The sequence below is a fragment of the Malus domestica genome, chromosome 09 (assembly GCF_042453785.1).
Source record: "Malus domestica chromosome 09, GDT2T_hap1".
NCBI classification, from domain to species: domain Eukaryota; kingdom Viridiplantae; phylum Streptophyta; class Magnoliopsida; order Rosales; family Rosaceae; genus Malus; species Malus domestica.
Window position 1 is genome coordinate 863,043 of NC_091669.1, and position 23,332 is coordinate 886,374.

Consider the following 23,332-nt stretch of genomic DNA (forward strand, 5'->3'; position numbering starts at 1 on the left):
CATCGTACCAAAGAAGGGTGGAGTTTTGAAATCAAATATATCTTTCACATTTTGCGCAAAGAACAATTCTCACTCTTTAAGAATGTAATTTAATTCTAAAGCAAAAATTCAACCACATGATAAGGGTAGAGTTCTTTTCAACATTTTCTGTCATCGTACAGAAGAAGGGTGGAGTTTTGAGAGCAAATTTATCTTTCACATTTTGCACAAAAAATTATGTCTTTAATAAGATTGGTTGGACTACAACAACACACAAGGTACTGGCTAGCTTGAGATCAATTTCGACGCCGATACTTTGTATTGCTATTTCAGTCAAATCATAATACGTGTATTATTTTTTTTATTGAATAGCCTTTTGAATTAGGACGCAGACGACCATCTGTTATTAGACCACTACGAAAATTGGGAATGTTTTCGTTTGATGTAAAATCCGGAGCTTAACTTTTTAGTAAATCAAAATGGCCCATGAATCCGGGAGAAGGAAGAGACTCGTGGCCAACAGAAAGCAGTTCTATTCCAATGGAAAGCATTGACCAGAGCCTATCACCCACGTGGCATCCCGACAACGACCCTCCACCATCTGTGGAGTCCTTGATCACATCCAGTTGACACGTGTCTCCCCCTCTCCGGGATGCATTTCCTACAACCTTTAGCAGCGCAATCAACTTGTAAGATTCTGACACCTAGATATTGCACGATAACTTTTGCACCTGATACACCTGATCCGCGCCCACACTTGCTGGCATCCATTGACTTTGACATATGACATTAACGAAAACCTCAACACTTTCTCTATCTCCACCCTCTAAAACCCTAGAGAAAGTGAGTTAGCCACCGCCGGCCGCCACCCTACCCTTACTGAGCCGCCTCCAAGTAGTTGCGTCCCAGATCACGTGTCGCGGCCTGGGGAATCTGGAGCGCCGAGACTACGGATCGGCGGCGGCTCAGTTGGAGGACGACGACGACTATTACTACGACGATCAGGACGAAGAGGAGGAACGGAGGAAGACGAGTCGGATCGGATGCTGGACTCGGACGGGTGGGTCCCGGGAAGAGGTGTGCAGTGGGTGCTGATCGGAGACAGAGGCGCGAAAAAGCACTTGTACGCCGACAGGCTCTCGAAGCTGCTGGAAGTTCCGCACATTTCTACGGGATCCCTCTTCCGCCAGGAGCTCAACCCTCGCTCTTCTCTCTATGGGATCCCTCTTGCGAATGCAGTGAATGAAAGGAAGCTTGTCCCGGACGAAGTGATATTTGCGTTGTTGTCGAAGAGGTTGGAAGAAGGATGCTATCGCGGCGAAAACGGGTTCATCCTCGATGGGATTCCTCGAGCAAGAGCTCAAGCTGTGAGTTTTAACTTCTATGTGCAATTTGCACAGATAGAACCGGTTACAAACTTTTAATTAAATTGAATCCGAGGGAAACTAAACCGTCATATTTTCGGAGAAGTTCTGTAATTTCTGTGGGATTAGGATGCTAAATGTTTTTATTTGTTTTGCTTGTTACAGGAGATTGTTGATCGAATTGCTGATACTGATTTAGTGGTGAATTTGAAACACACAAATGAGCACTTGGTGAAGAAGAATCTAGGAACGGGAAACTTCCCTGCTTAATCTTCCCCTGCTGATGCAGAGCAGGTATGGCCATTGTCCTCTGTTTATATCTGTTTGGTGATTTCGACAGACGTAGGAAATCATCGAAAAATGGGTTGTAATCCGTTTCTCTCTTATCGCAGATCAAGTCGCCGGAAGATTACTACAGAAAACAGCACAAACTCATTAATTTTCAGGTCAAATCCGCGCCCGGAGAAACCTGGCAGGGGCTGTTGGCTGCTTTACATCTTCAGCATATAAATGCTGTCAATTCTTCCCAGAAGCTCACTGCGTGATTACGCTTCATCTGCGTCTTTTTTTCTTGGTATGCATTCCGGGAGTACGCGTATATATATAAGATGTGAGAATTACAGAGTTTGGTTGGAGTTCATGAGTGTTGAATGTTCCGACTTCAGCTTTGAAATTTTGGTCGTCTAAGTGTTATTTTTGTCGCGTGGCGTGCAGCATGAGAGTTAGAGAGTTTGTAATGTAGTGAATGAGAGATGAAAAACTGGCCTGTGAAGACCGTGACATCGTATAAAATGAAAGCATTTCTCTACTCGCAACTGGTTTTATTGTGTTATTATTCGACATGTATTTCTATATATTACAGCTACTCGCTGTTCATCCAAACCTCCCGAAGGAGTTCGTACCTGAAAGAAGTTTGATTGCCATTTCTCTTCGATATCCAGCAGGGCTTTGTTAAAACTGGCGAAGACCGGGAAGAATCGATGAAGATTGAGGCCAAGGGTGAATTTAGTTCATCAAGCTCATCATCACTGGTGTATGATTTTCTGAGCACTGAAGACCCACTTCTTCTCAGCTGTGATTGGCTTCCAACCTCTCCAATAATACTCGCAACGGAAGCTGTTAAGGGTGGAAAATACACTGTACCAGCTCCGGTGCACGGGACGTTTGTGACAGCCTCCTCCCCAGCCTCAAGAATGTCCTATTTTAAGATAAAAGCGACCGAAATTGGTTTCGATTTAACGTAGACTGCAGCCTTATTAGGATTGTAACTATTTCAATTTCACCACAAAACATGCAGCTCTTCTAAAGAAATCATTTTGAAACGGCTGATTACCTCAGATTCCAGGGCTTGAAGCACCACGCCTGGAATTGGGTCAGTGCAAAATTCGTCCGGGACAAAAGTGTCGAGAATCCTCTTGATCAGTGGTGCAGAAAATGCAGGGCATACCTTCAGAAAAAAAAAAAACAAAAAAATCCAAGCACTTTGAATAAGAACCGGACAATGCTCAGAGTCTAATAGAAGGGTCTGAGAAATGTACTGAACCTCTTTTCTGATGGATTTACTTAAGAGCAAGTCCTTCGGGAGCATCATGAGATCACTCAACGCATTAAGGAGATGGAATGACTTGAATGATGTATCTTGTCTCTCATCATTGTCATCATCGTCATTCACATCTTCAAGTGAGTCATCATCGTCTATGCCAAATAGGTCAGTTAGCCATCTTGACCAGTTCCCAATCTGATAACCATGATCATAAATGGAGAAAAAAAAGTTAGAATTCCTTGCATATAACATAATAGAGATGCAAAATTTGACGGGGTACACTAATAATAATTTTTTTTTGGGAAAATGGTACACTAGGAATAATGAGACTCAGGGATTATACAGGATTTGAATTTGATGGGACTCGGAAGTGTTTTGTCCAATATGGCTTTCAGTCCAATGCAAATAACTATCTGATTTGTAAGAGTTGCTCATTTGAATCAACGATTTAGTGCACTAGAGATTCACGAATAAGCCACGCAACTATGGTGCATAAGGGATTTGAATGGCTTACCGCACTCTTCAGTTGTGCACCAACCCCAAAACTTGATTTCCCAGCTGGAATTGGAAGAACCTTCAAATCACTGATGGGATCAGACACAGGATCAGTTGGGATCTCATCAGACGATTCACGAAGAATAGCATTGAACATTGCCACATCTAGTCTAGCCACAGATTGCTCCATTACCTACACACATGACAGTGACACAGATGTGATGCAATTGCAATGCCAAATTTAAAAGAGAGAAATTTTCATCAATCAATAACATATGAAACAGAAACATCCCGTGACATTGCTATTCACAAGATTCATCTAACTTCGAAGAAAAAAAGAAGATACTTATTAATGTCAATATGTAATGTGGAAATATCTGTGATATATAGATATACCAATCTAGCCAACAAAGGCAAGCAGCCACACTCATGTCCCTCAGCTCGTACTGGACAGAGTCTTTCACAAGCATCCCTGAAAGCCTTCTTCCAAAGCTCCAATGAAATGTTACTTTGCTCTTGATCAACTGAACTAGATGTCCTTTTATAGTTTTTACTCGACCCAGAATCAGCACCTTCACTGATTGACTTTGCAACGACAGGCTGCATATGTGGAGTCAAAGTCTGAAAATATAACATTGAAAGATTCAGATGCAAGACCTCATGAAATTCATTCGATAAAATAGTTAGATTTGAAGAAAATTCAATGCGGAAAAACAGAGGAAAGAGTTACTCTATGACCTGCCACCAGACAGATTCAACTATCCGGGAAAAGATCCACGATTCAATCTTCTCCAGTGTAGACATAAATGTTTGTGGGTTCTCGCAGTCACCAAAACTTCCATTCAAGAGCTTCAATCCTTCTTTCTTCCCAGAAGATGAAGCCTTCCATTTAATTGGAGAAGATACATTATTCTTTATTTTTCCAGCACCATTCCTGTCAATAGAAGGCCCTGCCGACATAGGTGATTCTGATTCACCAATAACCTGGCTTATGATTGTTCTCAACACGATAGAATTTGACAGCCAGTATGTAAGCCTGTAATCGGAGAAAAGGAAAATGAATGAGTCCATAAAACGAACATGAAAACTTCATTCATGCATTTCATATATGCAGTTCTTCTACAGATCCTCATGTAGTAAGTGCCCTGATTTTCACATCAATTAACAATATAATTATTATCCACCACGAGAGTTCCACCAATTTGTTAAAAATTCACACAACGTTAACAGGCTCAAGAAACTCTCTTAAAAAAGGATCAATCTCAAAGGCAACATGACTGTAAATAAGACAAAGAAAACACAGGAAAATAAGCAATGTACCTTGGGACATCATTCCCACACGCTTTTGCAACCAAAACTATTCCTGAGACAATACTTTTAGCTGCACTGGCCCTTCTAGAATGGGGACTTTCTTTGCAAGCATGAAGATACAGCCTAGAAAGGCGCCGAGCTGGAGCATGGACCTTACTCATGGAACTTCCATGCTCAGCAACTACTGAATAAAGAGCAGCCTCAACAGCCGCAGCTTCTCTCAATTCTCCCTCAAGCAACTTAATTCTGTGTTCCATCTGATGGATTTTGCTTTCTAAGATCACACTCCTTGTATCCCTAGGATACACTTTAGCATCTTTTCTTACGATACCTGCACTGTTCTGTGCATCACCCTGAACACCAGTTAATGCATTCTTAGCCGAGTCAATCAGTGACCTAACAGATTTAACATGCTTCGTATTTTCCTTCATTCCGATAGGAACTTGCTTTCCATTAGCCTCATGCGCAATGGATGATTCACCTTCCCTAGAATGCTTTTCCTCATCAAAACTTTGTCTTTCATGTCTGTTTTCTTCTTGTTGTTTTCCTTCGTTGTCCTTGGCAGAACTGTCATAGCTGTCATCGCTAACTGCAGCCTCCAGGCAACCCCTGCCATCAACAGCCTTATCATTAACCTCGTGAGCTAAGTGTTTATGGCCATTGCTTCTCATGCTGGAGTTGGAATCTTCGGCCTTTCCATTAAAAGATGCTGATGGAGAAGGCAGAGTCTCCGCACCAACAGTTTTTAGGATCCTTGAATTTGAGTTGGGAGAGTTGGCTACTGAAGCATTACCATTTACTGGGCTTCCAGGGTCAGAAGATAGGTCGATTGATGATGAGCATGACGAATTTCCCTTCATATATTCATGTAGTGCATTCTGAGCCATTAAATTTGATTTTTCAAGCTCTAGTTTTGAGGGTAAGGTACGTTTCTCATTATCACCTTCGGTGCTATGAGGCCCCGTCTCTTGTCCCGTCTGCAATCCAAATACCAAAATGTTATATGACGTATTAGATAATCATTTTAGCAGTCACAGTGACAAGTTTCCATCCAAAACAGGAAAAATGAAAACTAAGTTGGAATCATTACCTCTTGTTTTTTAGGAGACATAGTGTGATTTGTTTCTAAAGCGGAAGAAATTGTTTGAGATGAGTGCGACGAAACATCATCATCAGTGAAAGAGGCAACTTCCGCTTCCTCAGCATATTCCCCATTCATCAAGGCCGAAACGGATTCACTACCAGCATTGTCCAGTGATACCCCTCTCGACAAGCTACCCCTAGATGAGGAGCTAGTGCGGCCCTTCACAACAGGCTGAATCTTGATGTACAAAACTGGTTGATCAGTGTTCCTAAAGCTCCTCGTACTGTTCATTGGAGCGGAAACACTTATGGTCTCTTTGACGATACCATGATCAGCTAAATCCACAATGGCAGTGGCCAACAACTGGCCTTTAGGGTTGTCCCTCCGAGGCTCATACAAATGCAACTCTAACAAATTCTTTTGAAATGTATCACCACCACCACCACCACCTTTAACCGACATATCTCTCAGCAGAGTCACCGGTAACCTGAAAGACTGATTGAATTCAATTTTTCCCTCACCAACAACGGACCCAATTGAGGGGACAACAGGGCTGGTGGCCCCCGAATTGCGGTCGCCATTTTCCCACTGAATCAACACAGAACGGAGTGATCTGAGCGACTGTGATGGCGGCCAAGGCTTAATGTCCTGAATATGGATGAGATAATCGATTCGAACCGTGCTGCCGCGGTGGTTCTTGGCCTTCACTCCTAGCCCCATGGTTGCAGAAACACACAGCAGACCTCTTCTCCAATGCGTTCAAGTATTCACACTCACAAGGCTTTACACTTCAAACACTTGAGACGCAAACAAAACCAGAAAAATAATGTCAATCTTAGGATTCGAAAATATCGCATTCATCACCAAAAAAGGTAGTGCTTGATATTTTCTTTAAAAGTAACCAGTCGGTGGCTTCGTCACGTCACTCCACTCATCAAATGCGGTCACCGACACTCAAAAGATAAAAATTAGTAAATTTTAAAGAAAAATGGGACTGAAACTAGTTAAAAAAAAAAAGGCTCAAAAATCACAACCTGAGCTCATCAACACAAGAGAGCATAAATAATAATATTTCTTCAAATATAATTCACAAAAATAGCAATGCTGAGTTATCAACTACTAAAATATTTCCTAAAATTTGCTCCAAAAGCATCCGATCCACATATTTGAAACTCAAGCTCGCTCAAAGCAAACAGATTTATCACAACGCATGCAATCAAATTAAACAAAAAGCAACAAAAACTGCAGATTACAAGAAGAAAAAGAAAAGATTAGTGAAAACATTAGCTGAATAAATAAGAAAAATATAGAGAATTTACCAGAAAAATCAGTGGCCAAAAATCGGAGAAATGCGAGGGAGCGAGACGAGAGGGACGATTCGTTTTATCGGACGGTGAGAGAGAGAGTTGAACAAAGCGAAGCTGACAGTAGCGACTCGGGAATTTCCAGAAAAATAAAATATAATATCACTAGTTGTTGAGCGCGAGGAAATTTATCTGTCCGAAAGGGGTGCTGAAACGACGTCGTGCTGGCTGGAATTTGGTTCGGTGTTTGATGGTCGTTGTCGTTTTGACGTTGGCCTGATTACGACGCCGCTGCTGAAATGCTCCTCTTACCTAATAAATTGCAGTTAACAACTCGCAGTTGAAAATCCGAGAGCGTGTGTAACCGTCGCGCAGAAAGATGGTTGAATCCGAGCGTGAAATGCACGCGAGGGCTTTTGAGCGTGGTGATGCGCTCGCTTTTGTTGCATGGTTGGATAATACTCGCCGACACAATGCCGTTGATTTTTTTTTTTTTTTTTTGGGTCAAACACAATGCTGCTGTTAGAGCGGGATTTGGATTCCATCCGAATACAAATTATGGGGATCTTATGGATTCTCACATCTTAACTATTTATCGTGTATTATGTGGTCAGAAATTATTTAACTTTTTTTATATAAAATTAAACACAAATAGTATATGACGAAAACTAACCGCACGATGATCCCCACAAAGTGTATCCGGAGAGGATCTCCTTCCGTTAGAGGGCGTTGTAAAAAAAAATGTCAAATGCAAATTCGAAGGCTTACTGCTTATTTGGCAATGTCATTTTTTTTTTTTTGTAAACATATGTATTTTAGTTCAGCAATCGAATCAAATGGATCGAAGAAAATCAATAATTAAAAATTAACAAGAATGTGTGGATAGCACTATCGCTTCAATAGCTAGCATTTTGAGACTGATTTGGATGCGTACTGTCACTTCCATCGTTACAAGTTGAAAGGAAACTTAGAAGACAAAGAATTAATGTCATTAACGTTAGTGTCATAGAATTGGAGCTGGAATTGGACCCTTCACCTTTCAGTCTGTCACCAAACTGCCTCCCTGGCCATGGAATCAAGTATCTATGAGCTTAAAATCTAAGCAAGTTCTGCTACAAGGCATATATAAGCTTCTAGTGGAGGAGGAGGTAAGTTAGTAGTACGTTAAAATGTCCACTTTCACCAAACAACATTGTCCACTTCAAGGTTAAGACATTGGGGTTTGGTCTTAGGTTGTTAACAAAATGCATTCAAAATTTATAATTGAGGTTGGGGAACACAACCAACCTTTGGTTAGATTCTCATACTTTATAAATATTTTTTTTTTTCGGGTCGGATTATGATTTGAGTCAGATGCAACTCTCGTTTTTTTATTCATGTACACTTCTATTTATATTTAACTTTTGAATTAAATAAAGGGAACTTTAACGAAAATCACCTGATACTTTTCACTTTAACGAAAAACCACATTTTTACACTAAAAAGTCAATCCTGGTACTATTCACTTTACCCTTTATTTTGTTCTTATCATTAAAACTCAAAGTTTTCAAGCCCTTTTCATTAGTTTTCCTTTAAATAAAACTAAAAGATGAGCACACATTTTTGTGTGAACAATTTCATTTTCTTTTTTGTTTTTTATTAAGGAGAATGATTAGTTTTTAAAAATTTTAAAAAGAGTATGAGATGATGATGGGATCTCTTAATACGGGCATATTTTTCTTAATATTACATAATTATCATTTTGGCCTCCTTTTTGTCAAGTGTGACTCAAAAGTGAGGGCAAAATTGAAAAAAAAAATGGCAAAAAGTTGACAAGGAGGATTTTCTTAATATATAGTATAGATTAGAAGAGAATTGACTATTTGTGGTTCACGCCCTCATGGTTTTGTTTTTGGGAACTCACACAAGAACTTCACAGTGGATCATCCATCTTGGGAATGCATGAAAATTAAATTCGAATTTTTATCTTCTTTTATTTCTCTTATTATTTAAGTATCCCACGTTACCTCTTCACACAATTCTGCAGATTGCTTTTGAAGGAAGAAAGAGAGGAAAGCACGTGAGCAGTCTGGAGAAATTGTTCCTCTCTGTCCTTGTAACGTGAGAGCCACCATTGTTTTTTTTTTATTTAATTCCCCACCCTGATTAACTTAATCTTACAATTAACAATCACCATTCTTTAGTGATTAGCGTGCATACATATTATATACCACATATGCTAACTTCTTTTTCTTTGATACAAGCTATGTTTAGGGACAGGAAGTTAAAAACATAACCTCGTCCTTCATCGTGAGCGTTTATAGCCAGCTGAGCTACAAATCCGCTTATTTTCTTGCACCGACTTTTACATGGTCCCAAGTGCAGGCCTACTACCTAGTGTTATCTTTACAAGCAGGAGGCTAAGAGATGTTTTCTCAATGTGACAGTCACACCGCTACATGTTAATGTGATCTCACTTCTCAGCTATCAGGCTGTCTCGTAGGCTGTAAGCTTACAACTGACCAGGAGGAGTGTTAGGACGTCGAATCGGATTTCTGATCAGTATCGGCAGTGGCTTGCACTTGAGCTGCATACTGCAAGTTCCAAAGAACATCCTCGAAAGAGGGCCGAGCTGACACTTCAGGACATATGCATTTTTTTGTTAAGGATACCACAATCGACAGAGATTCTTGCGAGCAAGTCGTCAACACAATTGGATCCACAATTCTTCTTCGACCATCTTGGCTGCCAAACGATGCCTGCATTTTGGTCCATCACAGTACACATCAAAAAACAGTTCCACATGAAATATTTCGAAACTTTACTTTGGCGTACCATTTCGTTTAGCAGAAATGCATCCCCTTTTCCGCTTACGATAGGGCCAACTAGTGATTCAAGCAGTATAAATCCGAAGTTGTAAACATCACTCTCCATGTTTGTTTTGTTCCTGCAAAAAGAACAACAAAACTAACTATTTATACTTACTTTTGAATTGTTAAAACAACAGTAATCTGCTGGAGAGCTATTTTCTCGACAATAGGTTACATTCTTACCAAGATTTTGTTTTCGGGCCTTCTTCCTTTGCCTGCAGAACAAATAGAACGGCATCAGAATAACCACTTGGAACCGTACTTAAGATTGCAAAGTCGAAAAGTAAAAAGGGTGAAGAAACATGCCTCGAGTGTTTCACTTTCATCTGTGGTGATGGACATTCCATAGTCACTCAACTTTGCAATCCGATGCTCATCAAACAACACATTGTTTGTTTTCAGTCGGTTGTTGAAGCAACCTGGAATAGCCCCGGTGTGAAGAAAGTGCACAGCCTTCGCAACTCCTATTAGAATTGCCAATCTATCAGACCACTTGAGAACCTTGTCCGGATAGTTTTCTACACGTATGCGCACAGCTCGGTTAGAATTTGAGAGAATTCAATATGAAAACCTATGGTAAACTTTAAAAATACGCTGTCACACACATATGCAAATACTGACCTGACAGATGGGTTCGGTAGTTCCCACCAGAGACAAATTCATTTATAAGGAAGATTCTGTAGCAACTGGAATCATTGTGTCCACCCCTGACAATGCAGTAACCCAAGAGGCCAGCCAAGTGAGGATGATGAAGCTTGGAGAGCAAATCCAGTCGAACTTTAAGGCTTTGAATTGAATATTTCTTCGACATAGTGAGCGAGCGGATTGCAACATAGGTCCCATTTTCCAACTTTCCTTTGTAAAGCTGAAAGCAAAAAAGAACGAAAATAGCAGGTCAAAATCAAGAATAAGGAGAGCTTAAGTGATCACTAAATAATTCCGAGCACATTAAACTCCTAGCTAGCATTTTTAAATCAGAAGGGTACCTTTCCCATAGAGCCTTCACCCAAAAACATAGATGAATCAAAGTTGTCTGTTGCTTCCTTCAACTGTTCAAGTGAAAATATACGACTCTCTGGGGCACCGTGTGTGTCTAACTTCGCTGCCTGAGATACGAATCCTACAAGGGGTATAATACAAATGTTACCTTGTTAAGCTTTCGTAGCTACTCAAACATGTCTGTATTCACATATTTCAGAGCATAAAATTGATATTATGCATTATGAAATATCATTCCTTGGGTTTGGGGCAACAATAATAACAAAATAACCTGATTAATTACAACTTACTTGCATTTGCGACGAGTTCAGAGCAATAACCATTTGGTGAATGATCTGGCTCGACCTCTGGAAATACGTTGTGCTCAACTGTCCTTCTAGAACGGTATCTTCTACAAAAGGAAAGAACCCCAAATGCCAAAAGTAGTAACACAAGAACAGCTCCAGTGACAACAGCAACTAGCACGACAGTTTCTCTTCCTCTAGAGTGTTTGTTCCTTGCAAGAACCTCTCTGCAATATGAAACCTGATGCTGGTGTTGAGAATCAACTGACAGACAATTTCCGTTCACTTGAACAACTCTTTCATCTGAAGTACTTCCTAGGCAAGACGGAAGATCACCTATTAACTTGTTATTAGAAATATCAATAAACCCAAGTTCTCCACCACACTTTAGCTTGTCCGGAAATGCTCCACTCAGCATATTGGATGCTAAATTCAGATAACTGATGTTTGGCAAAGAGAACAAAGCAGAGGGCGGTGCTCCGCTAAGATAATTGAATGAGAGATCAAGGTGCTGAAGCTGACCCAAAACACCAAATTGTGCAGGAATCTCTCCCGAGAATGAGTTCTTGCTAAGAAGAGCTGTAACCAACCCTTTCGGCATCCTTGGTAGTTCGGAATGTAAATGATTTTCTCTCAAGTCCAAGACATGCAGGCCGCTTAAAGTAGCCATATCAGGTAGCTTTCCAGAAAGCTCATTGTGAGACAAAGCAATGACAGTGAGTGTCTTGATTCTGCATATCGCAGAAGGAAACTCGCCCTTCAACCGATTGTTCTTTAAGCTCAAAACTGTGAGATTCGACAACGAGTCCAACCAATCAGGCACAGTTTCGTTGAAATAATTGCCCTCCAGAGTTAGAGTTTGAAGCTTCACCATTCTAGATATCTTCACCGGAACAGAACCAAACATGAAATTCGAGCTCAAGTCTAACACTTCAAGCGAAGATAACCGATGAATCTTATCAGGAAGTGGTCCCCAAATCCCCAAAAACACTAAGCTAAGAACTTTCAAGCTAGGCAACCTTGACAAAGTGGTGAAAAAAGAATCAACCTTAAAATTCTCAGACAATGTCTTGTTGGGAATTGCAAATCCATTGAAACCATTCACATTAACAAGCTTATAATCTCCCATAATTTTGAGCTCAGTGACTGAATTGCCCTGGCATGATATGCTCACATGAGCAGTGGAAGACAGGTTGCAGAGGTCTCCACTGTAATTTGCCCAAATTTCTAATGAGGGAGGGTACTCTAAATGCTTTCTCAGCTGAAACAACACTTGCCTTTGAGAAGCTTGCAATTCATGGGTTCTTGGAAGGAACAAAACCCATGCCACAATTACTGAAACGAAGAAGTAAAAATATCTCATTGCAGTAAAAATTCTTACAGCTCAACTAAAACTTCTAAGCTTTCTGATAATCTCAAGGTTTCATGAAAGTTCCTCGGTGCCCAAAATCCTGTGATTCCTCCATGAAAGTTTTACTGAGCAAGTTTCCTTTTTTCCTGGATAATGTTGGACGCTTGAACAAGCTGGTTAAAAAGTTAAAAACCCATGCGAAAAACAAGGGTTAATCATTCAAAGGAAGCACCTTTAAGAAATTTTCTGGAAAAAACAGAGAAAAAAAGGAGAGAGAAATAAAATGCAGATAGGGTAGGAGGAAGAGGAGACAAACCTTGAGAGTTGAAAGAACCAAAAAACACCATTAGAGAGCAGCTCCCACAGTGATGTTAGTGGTCAGTGAACGAATGTCAGTGTGGGATATAATGGGTGGTTGGTTGGAAAAGGCCGTACAGGACAGCGTCGACGTCGAGGCATTTACTTCTGGTTTTCTGTGGGGGTGGAAACTGACATCGACATAAATGGGGCTGATTTTTCACTGAGAGAGACAGATACAGGTAGAAATGCAAAAGGATTGGAAGGTGAAAGAAACGGTGGAAAATATGACACCAAATCTGTAAATTAAAAGAAAATTTTGGGTTCTTTAATTGTTGGTGTTCTGGGTTTTGTTGTTCGTTGATTCTCGTGAACCGCATCACATTCCGCTGGTGGTTACTGCAGTAACGGCATCACGTGGTTTTTCCCTCTCTTGGTGGTTCCATTTGATAGGTGTTTGATATGACCAGACTGGCCCTGCTACTGTAATCTTTAACTGTTACTATGACGGTATATCAAATCAACGTAAATTCTACTGTTTTTTGGTATATGATACTATTACTCTGTGTGAATGAAATATTCATTAAAAAAAAAAGATTTTAACGAAAAGTCTGTGTTACTGTTCATTTTAACGAAAAATCATATTTTTACACTTAAAAGTCAAACTTGATACTATTCATTTTACCCTTTATTTTGTCCTTATCGTTAAAACTCAAAGTTTTCAAACCATTTTTAATTAGTTTTCCTTAAATTTTACCCATCAAGAAGCCAATATGCCTCCAGGCCTCCCTCTTCTTGTGCTGCCACCACATTGTGTGGTGTGTGGTCGTGGAGAGAAACTTATTTACTGTGATGTTTTAAGTTAATAACGTAGAGTTGTATGTAATTGATTGAGATATCGTCACATATATGAGTCTGGATATACTTGTCTTGGTGGTAGGTTTCATTTCCCACACACTCGTTAATATGCCTCTCTCCACTTTTATTAGAGAAGAGAAACTTACTTACTAGATGTTAATGTTATTTAAATAAATCACATAATATTATGTGTTATTGACTTGAGATACGATTACAGTAGAAGTAGAATTCAACTTTGGAGATCTCACTCGAGTGCCTAAAAAGGCGCATAGAAGTTGGAGGATTGTTAATTGTTGCATGCTATCGTTGCCCAGACAAGGAGGCAGAGGAAGGCAAAGGCATGCTAGTTGGGTTGGGTTTGGGCTAATTATTCGAGATGATTCTGGTTCTTTTGTGACAGCCATGGCTGGCCATTTTATGGATACTTTCTCTCCCCAGCAAGCTGAGGCTTTGGCATTTCGTGCAGCAGTCCTGTGGGCAATATCGAGGGATTTTCATCGTATCATTTTTTAATCTAATTCACTTCAGATTGTGGAAGGACTCCTCAACCAATCTTTTCTCTCTTAGTTAGATAATTGAGGACAATCACTGAAGTTTCCTATACCCATGTTTGCCGACAAGCTAACGGAGTTGCTCATAGACTTGCTCGTTTTGGTCTTACGCTTAATCATGATTGTACTTGGGATGATTCCCTACCGAGTTTAATCATGGACGCCCCCATTGAGGATGTCCCTGGCCATGATTAGCCTTGTAATGGTTTTGGTTATGAATACATCATCTATAGTTTCATTAAAAAAATAATAAAAAAGAACTTTTGCTTTATGAACTTTATGTACCATTTGTTTGGGACCCAAAAAAAGGCACCTTGGAGAGTCCACATCCACAAGTGTATGTTAATTTGTATATTTTGGAACAAGGCAATTTTGAACATTTGACCGGTTTTATTTAATGAAGTTTTAAAGAAAAACTCACGGTACCGTTCATTTTAGTGTAAAAATCACATTTTTAGGCAATCTCCAACCGAATAGTCCAGAGGGCCAGAGGGTCGAAAATAGCCCGAAAACCATCTCTAACCGAAGGTTAGGTCAGAGGGCTTTGGAATCAAGGAGGGCCCCATGGAATCGGAGAGGGCTGGCTGCATGCAGCCAGCCAGCCAACCCGGGGCTGGCCATTTTTTTTTTAATGCTTTGTTATTTCTGTCGGTTATAGCCAACAGAAATAATATATACTATATTATTAGTGTCGGTTATAACCGACACTAATAGCGATGTTAGTGTAATATCAGTTTGAACAGTGTCGGTTAAAACCGACACTAATTTGAATTCTAATTTGAATTCCAACGGCTAGCCAATCATTAGTCGTTGTATTCAAATTTTATTTTTTGTTTTTATGAATTTAAACCTTTTTTTTTCTATAACTTATATTTTACAAAATTTGGTTCATATTTTTTTTAAATTCCATTTTTTTCTTATAACTTCTATTTCACAAAATTTGTTTCATATTCCATTTTTTTCCTATAACTATTATTTCACAAAATTTATTTCATATTTTTTTTAAATTCCATTTTTTTTCCTATAACTTCTATTTCACAAAATTTGTTTTCATTTTTTTTTAAATTCCATTTTTTCCTATAACTTCTATTTCACAAAATTTGTTTTCATTTTTTTTTAATTCCATTTTTTTCCTATAACTTCTATTTCACAAAATTTGTTTCATATTTTTTTAAAATTCTATTTTTTTTTTCCTATAACTTCCTAAGCCATTATACAACATTAAAGTTATAGTTTTAAAATAATAAATTATGTTTGGCCTTATGGCCCTTTGGTCCTCGGTTGGAGACGGTTTTTTGTAACAGGGCTAAAACGAGCTCTCGATTGGAGACGGAGGCAAATATGGCCATGTACTGTTCATTAAAATATTAATATCTTGGAGAATCTTGGAAGGCCAGAGGGCTCAAAACGAGACCTCTGGCCAGCCATCGGTTGGAGATGGCCTTACACTAAAAAGTCAAACCTGGTACTATTCATTTTACCCTTTATTTCGTCATTATCATTAAAACTCAAAGTTTTCAAGCCCTTTTCATTAGATTTCCTTTTATTTAATGGACGATTCCTTTAGACGTTGTGTTTACATGTAAGGGTGGTATATGTTAATTCTTTCACCAGGATGCAAGTATTATTCAAATAAAAAAGAATTATGATTAAGTGAGCAGTTTCAGAGTTTGAAGATAAATTCGTGTGCAAATAAGATAAATTTCTATAACAAAATTGTTAAAATGAAGGTAGATGATGATTAATCAAGATAATGAATAAGTTCCGTAGAATATAACACAAAATACAGAGACCTTTAGAATGTATATGAACTAAGCCGGTTAGTCAAGAAAATGCACTATATAACCGAGTTTGAATTTCCTTTACGTAAACCAAAGTAATTTAAAATATTATTATGTTAACAAATAAATGTAGAATTCTTGGACATTTTTGGCGTGATAATCATATTAATGTGGCTTTTGAGAAATGATTTGTCAATTTGTCACTACCTTCTTATACAACCAATCATATGCATATTCTTAGAGGAAGTGAAAACATTGAACCGGACTAGGCCGGCTAATGGGATAAAGGGATGTCCACCACCTTCACTTTTCCTACACACAGCCCCCGTCGGCCACCATGATTCGCCATCTCCAACCTCAAACCTTCCTACCCCAAGCTTCCATCTTTCCATCTCTAAAACCCTTCAAAAACCCTTACCCTATCCCCAAATCAGTCTCCAACTCCCTTAGGCCAACCCTCAGTTCTCCAAATTACCCCTCACTTTCCGACCACCCAAACACCTCCGCCGACCCCGGCCTCCTCTTCCGCGAAAAGGTCCTCTACTTAGAAACCCACCTCATGATAAATTCTGGTGAGTTAGTTTGGTTCCTGGAGGCAGACAAGAAAATGAAACAGAGAACACAGAATCGGGAGGAATGTGAAAGGTTTCTTCTCTGTGAAGTAATCACAGATATTTCAATAAATATCAACTTATAGGATATTTCCTTACAAGCTAATCTAGAGCAATCTCAGCCCTTGATTCAAAACAAAGATCTAAAGCATACACTTGTCTTATGAGACTAGACATACACTTTTCTATTGATTTCTTCCTTCTTAAACACTTGAACAAAACTGAATTCTATTTAATTCCAACACTCCCCTTTAAATGAATTCTGGTTTTGATCCCAAGCATTCCTCTAAGATAGACAAACCTTTCCCTCGGTAGAGCTTTGGTGAAGATGTCGGCCATTTGATCCTGTGATTTGCAGTAGATCAGTTCAATGGTATTCTCCTGCAAGGCTTCCCTTATGAAGTGAAACTTCCTTTTGATATGCTTGGTTTTCTGATGAAAAATAGGATTCTTGGTCATAGCTATTGCTGATGTGTTGTCACACATAAGTGGTGAAGCATCCACTTGCATTTCACCAAAATCCTTTAACACAAACCTCAACCATATAGCTTGGGAGGTAGCCATTGCAACACTTACATACTCTGCTTCAGCCGTAGACAATGCAACACTTTGTTGCTTGACAGAAGCCCAAGAAAATATCCCAGAACCGAATGTAAATGCATATCCTGAGGTACTTCTCATGTCATCTTCACTGCCACCCCAATCGCTGTCACAGAAGCCTACCAGAATTGCTTTTTCTCCCTTTTCATATTTGATTCCATAATCCAAGGTCCCTGAGATATACCTTAGTACTCTCTTAGCAGTTTCCATGTGAATTCTCGTGGGATTATGCATAAACTTTGATAAGAGACTGGCTGCATACATAATGTCAGGTCTTGTAGCAGTCAAATAAAGCAGACTTCCAACCATCCTTCGGTATAAGCATTCATCAGCAGATTCAGAACCATCCACTTTACAAAGTTTCTCATTCGTGATCAATGGTGTTGCCACAGATTTGCATCCTTTCAGATTGAATCTTTCAAGCAGTGATTGTGCATACTTCTGTTGATGTATGAAAATCCCAGTAGTTTCTTGTATTACTCCAATTCCCAAGAAGTGATGCAACAAGCCAAGATCCGACATCTCATATTGTCTCATCATTTCCCTTCTGAATTCTTCAATCATTTCTTCACAATTACCAGTAAAGACCACATCATCAACATATATAGACACAATAAGCATCTCAGAGTTCTCACCAGTTTTTGTATATAATGTTGCTTCACTAGGACTTTTGTTAAATCCACTCTTGCTGAAATAGGAGTCTATCTCACTGTACCAAGCCCTGGGGGCTTGTTTGAGTCCATACAATGCTTTGTTTAACTTGTAGACATTCTCCTCTTTATTTGGCACTTCAAATCCTTGTGGTTGATCCACATACACTTCTTCCTCCAAAATGCCATTTAGAAAAGCTTATTTGACATCTAACTGGTGAAGTTTCCATCCCTTTTGGGCAGCAAGAGCAATCAAGGTTCTAATGGTGTCTAACCTTGCCACTGGGGCAAAGGTTTCATTGAAATCTACCCCAGGTTGTTGTGAGTAGCCCTTGGCAACTAATCTTGCTTTGTTCTTCTGTATTGATCCATCCAAATTCAATTTGATCTTGTAAATCCATTTCACACCTATCACAGGTTTATCACTCGGTCTATTTACCAATTTCCAAGTAGAGTTTTTCTCAATCATGGCAATTTCTTCACTCATTGCTTTCTGCCAGGATTGATCATTCTCAGCTTCTTCAAAACTCTCTGGTTCAACAACACAATAGTTACACACTGCATAGATCTCATTTAAACTCCTCATTCTCGATGGAGTTGTTTCAGGGGAGGAATCCTGTAATTCTTGTCCTTCTGCATTTGAAGTAGAGGACTGAGATCCTTGTGTTGGAGTTGAAAAATCAGTTTGACTCTCATCTTGTATAACAGGTTCATTCACATTTTGCACTTCAGTTTGTGCTTCTTCCATTGCTAGTAGAAATGAGATAGTGTATATGTTATTGGTTTCCCAATTCCATGCTTCATTCTCCTTGAACACCACATCCCTTGAGAGAATCACTTTACGTGACTCAATATTGTAGAGCCTATAGCCCTTTTCACAGCTTCCATAACCTACAAGGACACACTTGACACTATTGATCTCAAGCTTGTGTCGTAGTTGAGATGGTATCTGTGCATAGCAGATTGATCCGAACACCTTCAAGTGCTTTACACTTGGTTTTCTGCCACTAAATGCCTCAAACGGTGTTTTCTTCTCAAGTGCTTTAGTTGGACACCTATTTAGGAGATACACAGATGTATTGACAGCTTCACCCCAAAAAGAAAGTGGCATTTTCTTATCATGGAGCATTGACTTGGTCATTTCAACCACGGTCATGTTCTTCCTCTCAGCCACACCATTCTGTTGTGGTGTGTAGGCCACTGTCAATTGCTTCTGTAATCCTACTCCTTCACAGAATTCTTGGAACTCAAGTGAAGTGAATTCACCACCTCTGTCGCTTCTTAGTCTTTTGATCTTAAGACCACTCTGAAGTTCAACCATCATTTTGAATTTCTTGAGGATTGAAAAGACTTCACTCTTGTTTCTCATAAGATATACCCAAACCATCCTGGTGCAGTCATCAATGAATAGCAGAAAATATCTGTTCCCACTGAGTGTAGGTGTCTTCATTGGACCACACACATCTGTGTGTATGAGTTCTAGAGGTTGACTTGCTCTCCATGCACTTCCAGTTTCAAAAGAGTCCATGTGATGCTTCCCCAATATGCAACCTTCACACGGTTCTTTAGTCTCTTGTAACTCAGGAAGACCAGTCACCATTTGTAGTTTCTCCAATCTCTTTAAACTGTGAAAGTTGAGATGTCTGAACCTCTTATGCCATAACCAAGAGTTTTCTGCAACACTTGCTTTTAGAGCAATTGAATCATTGTAATCTAGCATAAGTGGAAAGCTTTTGTTTTCTGTCATGCCAACTTGTGTTACCAAGTTTTGGAGGCTTCTGTCATCAAAGATCTCCACCATATTGTCTCCAAAAAGTAAGAAGTAACCATGAGCAATCATCTGTCCCACACTAAGGAGATTCTCATCAAGACCTGGTACAAGTATTACATCCTTGATGAATCTTCTTCCACCCTTTGTCTCTAGAACAAGAGTTCCTTTTCCAGTAGCTTCCACTAGTTGTCCATTCCCCATTTTAACTCTGCAATTGAAGCTTTTGTCAATGTTGATCAGTAAGGATTCATATGCAGTCATGTGATTACTGCATCCACTGTCAATATACCAGATTCCTTTCTTGTTTTCAGTTTTTGCAACACTACAAGCATAAAAGACATTTACTTCCTCTTCTTCTGCTCTATGTGCATAGTTGACAACTTGGTTCCTTCTTGGATTACAATCTTTTGCTAGATGGCCAAATCTGTCACACTTGGTGCATTTGGGTTTTCCCTTGAACTAGCAAACACCATAGTGTAATTTGTCACAGATTTTACACTTGGTTTTGGTAGACTCACTGCTAGATTCTGATTTTGATTGTGAAGTATGGTTGTTGTCCCATTTCTTCCCTTTTCCTTTCCATAATTTCTTTTGATTTGAGTTGCTCCCCTGACCCCTGTAACTGCTATCTCTCTCAGTCACACTTAGGCTAGTAAAAGCCTTTTCAGCTAAGTTTTCAGAATGCATATTTAACCTCTGCTCATAGCCTTTCAATGTACCAATCACTTCTTGAACCTCAATGGAGTCAAGGTCTTTAGTTTCTTCTATAATAGATGCGATGGAATCATAAGATTTAGGCAAGCTAATAAGTATCTTTTGCACTAATCTTTGATTTGTCAGTTCTTCACCAAGAGTTTTCATTTGATTCACAATATCAGTCAATCTTGTTAAATAAACAGATAGAGCTTCACCATCATTCATCCTAGTGTACTCAAAATCTGTTCTTAAACATTGTAGTTTGACAGACCTAACCTTTTTATCACCACGAAATTCTTGTTGAAGAACATCCCATGCAGTCTTGGAGGTTTCAAAGTTTGAGATTCGAGGAAAGATCTCATCAGACACTGCCCCTTGAATGATACCAAGAGCTTTTGCATCTCTTGTTTCATTAACTTTCATTGCTATCTTCCTCACAGACTGTTGATCTTCATCGCTAGAATCATTTTCAGTTTCTACAGTTTCATAACCCTTGTCCACCAAATTCCAGAGATCATGTGATTTGAATATGGTCTTCATCTTGATGGACCAAAAATCGTAGTTGATCCCATTGAAAATAGGAGCCCTCAGATCTCCTCCACTGCTCGAAGTAACCATGTGAGGCTTTGTAAGAACAGATGAGATTTTCACGATCTGGGTATGTTTTTCCCCCTTTCATTTTCAGAGATACGAAGCACACACACAAAACGCCCAGTCCTGAATTTGATCAGAACCTAAGCTCTGAGGCCATGATAAATTCTGGTGAGTTAGTTTGGTTCCTGGAGGCAGACAAGAAAATGAAACAGAGAACACAGAATCGGGAGGAATGTGAAAGGTTTCTTCTCTGTGAAGTAATCACAGATATTTCAATAAATATCAACTTATAGGATATTTCCTTACAAGCTAATCTAGAGCAATCTCAGCCCTTGATTCAAAACAAAGATCTAAAGCATACACTTGTCTTATGAGACTAGACATACACTTTTCTATTGATTTCTTCCTTCTTAAACACTTGAACAAAACTGAATTCTATTTAATTCCAACACCTCAACGTCGACTCCGAAAAAGCCCTCCACCAAAACCCAGATTTCCGCTCCTGCCTTCTCTCCTCCCTCAAGTCCGTCGAGGGCTGCCTCTCCTCCATGGGCATCGAGCGCTCTGCCCAGGGCCGCATCCTCGACATGTACCCGCAGCTCCTCACCGCGGACCCGCACTCCGCCCTCTACCCAATCTTCGATTTCCTCCTCACCGAGGTCCGAATCCCTTTCCCGGATATCCGGAAGTCGATAATCAGGTGCCCGAGGCTTCTAGTCTCCGACCTGGACAGTCAATTGCGACCCGCATTGAAGTTCCTGACCCAATTGGGGTTTTCGGGTCGGAGCTCCATCACGTGCCAGACGACAGTGCTGCTGGTTTCGAGCGTGGAATTTACCCTTTTGCCCAAAATCGAGTATTTGCAGAGCTTGGGGCTGAGCTACGAGGAGGTGGTGAACATGGTGATAAGGTCGCCGGGGCTGTTGACTTTCAGCATAAACAACAATTATAAGCCGAAAGTTGACTTTTTTCTGGAGGAGATGAAGAGGGACGTGGCGGAACTGAAGAGGTTTCCGCAGTACTTTTCGTTTAGTTTGGAGGGGAAGATTAAGCCTAGGCACCGGTTGCTGGTGGAGCACGGCTTTTCACTGCCGCTGCGGGAGATGCTGAAGGTCAGTGATGGCGAGTTCAATGCCCGGCTGATTGAGATGCGGTTGGGATCCGCCGAGGGCAGCTGGGTGTAATATCGCAGCTTTCCGCAGTATGTTTTTTCAGCTGTCAAATGTAAAAACTACGTTCGGTTGACAGGATCGAATGGTTAGGCCATCGACCAAAAGGTTTCCTTTCGTCCCATAGATTTGCAATAAATTATATTTTAATGAACAATATTAGATTATATTTTATATCATTTTCAACCGAGGAGGTTATAGGCCAAATATAGTCATTTGATAAAAAAATCATCTCAAACTGAAAGGGTCAAAGAGTCATAGGTAAAACATAATTTATTATTTTAATTGAATTAATATGGATACTTAAATTAAACTACCATATTAAAATAAGGTTTTCGAACATATTTTGAATGTCATTTGTCGCCAAATGAATAAGTCTCTGGATTTCTTATCTTTATATAATCTTAGTAATTTTTTGGATAAGATTTCGAGTGACATGTGTTGCTAACGTGAATAACTCTCCAGATTTCTTATCTTTGTGCAATCTCAATAATTTTTCGGATATGATTTCAAAGTGAGTAACTCTCTAGATTTATTATTTTTATGTAATCTTAATAATTTTTCGAATAAGATTTCGAGTGTCACGTGTCGATATATAATTGGTTGTGCAAATTTTAGATATGATTCTTATTTATGCGACACTTCTTATCTTCAGCTTCCAATGTTAATAAATTGGCTAGATATTGAGGTAGAATTCACACATCTCCAAACACTTTCACTTGTTTGAAAACTACCCTTGACACTATTTTCTGAGACCCATTTATAAGCCCTTCAAAGAGCTTCATCTTCTTTTCAGGTCCAAGCCCTTCTTTTCATTACAGATGTAGCCATTTGAAAATTATTGAAAAAAATTAAAGGATTGATTATTGGAAGAGGTTAGAGAATAGAATGTGAAAAATTGAAATAAAATGAGATAAGATAGTATGAAATGGTGAAAATTATGTGAGAAATGGTGTAAGAATGACTTCGGAATTTATAGGAAAAAAATTTAGATTTTTTTTGAAAAAAAATTCGTCAAAAAAAAAAATCCAACAGTATCCTAATGGTAGCATGATGTCAGCTAGCCGTTGCTAGCTAGCGTCATGCTGACACCAGGTAACCATTGGCATTCAAATGGGCTGAGCTGGAGGGCTGGCAAAATATCAAGCTTGACATTCTGGCGTTGGAGGGTTGGCAAAATGTCAAGTTTAA

General features: G+C 39.5%; 3 protein-coding genes and 1 pseudogene across 5 annotated transcripts; 2 read left to right on the plus strand and 2 right to left on the minus strand.

Annotated features, from left to right (window-relative positions):
• Positions 1 to 465: 465 nt before the first annotated feature.
• LOC103442152 (probable adenylate kinase 7, mitochondrial) lies at positions 466 to 2,151 on the plus strand (annotated as a pseudogene). The gene is made up of 4 exons (XR_011571226.1): positions 466 to 582; positions 832 to 1,346; positions 1,509 to 1,637; positions 1,736 to 2,151. The product of XR_011571226.1 is annotated as a probable adenylate kinase 7, mitochondrial (transcript).
• Positions 2,097 to 7,604, minus strand: LOC103442151 (uncharacterized). The gene is made up of 9 exons (XM_070827362.1): positions 7,096 to 7,604; positions 5,783 to 6,573; positions 4,702 to 5,669; positions 4,120 to 4,417; positions 3,778 to 4,002; positions 3,401 to 3,574; positions 2,887 to 3,081; positions 2,677 to 2,790; positions 2,097 to 2,541 (listed from the first exon to the last, which is right to left on the minus strand). The coding sequence occupies exons 2-9, from the start codon at positions 6,494 to 6,496 to the stop codon at positions 2,206 to 2,208; spliced, it is 3,024 nt and encodes a 1,007-aa protein (XP_070683463.1). The 5' UTR covers positions 6,497 to 6,573; positions 7,096 to 7,604; the 3' UTR covers positions 2,097 to 2,205.
• Positions 7,605 to 9,149: 1,545 nt separating this feature from the next.
• Positions 9,150 to 13,295, minus strand: LOC103428993 (probable inactive leucine-rich repeat receptor-like protein kinase At3g03770). Of its 2 annotated transcripts, none has more exons than XM_008367135.4 (8): positions 12,880 to 13,295; positions 11,219 to 12,736; positions 10,916 to 11,049; positions 10,551 to 10,794; positions 10,236 to 10,447; positions 10,113 to 10,144; positions 9,895 to 10,006; positions 9,150 to 9,818 (listed from the first exon to the last, which is right to left on the minus strand). In XM_008367135.4, exons 2-8 carry the CDS (start codon positions 12,573 to 12,575, stop codon positions 9,594 to 9,596), a joined length of 2,316 nt encoding a protein of 771 aa, XP_008365357.3. In that variant the 5' UTR covers positions 12,576 to 12,736; positions 12,880 to 13,295; the 3' UTR covers positions 9,150 to 9,593. The 2 variants fall into 2 exon arrangements, with proteins under 2 accessions (XP_008365357.3, XP_070683464.1); XM_070827363.1 differs by having other exon boundaries at positions 11,219 to 12,709; positions 12,880 to 13,038.
• Positions 13,296 to 16,387: 3,092 nt separating this feature from the next.
• LOC103428994 (transcription termination factor MTEF1, chloroplastic) lies at positions 16,388 to 22,320 on the plus strand. The gene is made up of 2 exons (XM_070805247.1): positions 16,388 to 16,606; positions 21,425 to 22,320. The coding sequence occupies exons 1-2, from the start codon at positions 16,388 to 16,390 to the stop codon at positions 22,154 to 22,156; spliced, it is 951 nt and encodes a 316-aa protein (XP_070661348.1). The 3' UTR covers positions 22,157 to 22,320.
• The last annotated feature ends 1,012 nt before the right edge of the window (positions 22,321 to 23,332 follow it).

Coding starts and splice junctions, on each gene's coding strand:
- LOC103428993 (XM_008367135.4), bottom strand. CDS start 12,575: ATGAGATATTTTTACTTCTTCGTTTCAGTAATTGTGGCATGGGTTTTG. Junction 10,448..10,550: donor CTACCGAACCCATCTGTCAG/GTCAGTATTTGC, acceptor GCATACGTGTAG/AAAACTATCCGGACAAGGTT. Junction 10,007..10,112: donor GGCCCGAAAACAAAATCTTG/GTAAGAATGTAA, acceptor TTCTTTTTGCAG/GAACAAAACAAACATGGAGA.
- LOC103442151 (XM_070827362.1), bottom strand. CDS start 6,496: ATGGGGCTAGGAGTGAAGGCCAAGAACCACCGCGGCAGCACGGTTCGA. Junction 4,418..4,701: donor TGTGGGAATGATGTCCCAAG/GTACATTGCTTA, acceptor CTCCGATTACAG/GCTTACATACTGGCTGTCAA. Junction 3,575..3,777: donor TGCCTTTGTTGGCTAGATTG/GTATATCTATAT, acceptor TCATGTGTGTAG/GTAATGGAGCAATCTGTGGC.
- LOC103428994 (XM_070805247.1), top strand. CDS start 16,388: ATGATTCGCCATCTCCAACCTCAAACCTTCCTACCCCAAGCTTCCATC. Junction 16,607..21,424: donor TCCTCTACTTAGAAACCCAC/CTCATGATAAAT, acceptor TAATTCCAACAC/CTCAACGTCGACTCCGAAAA.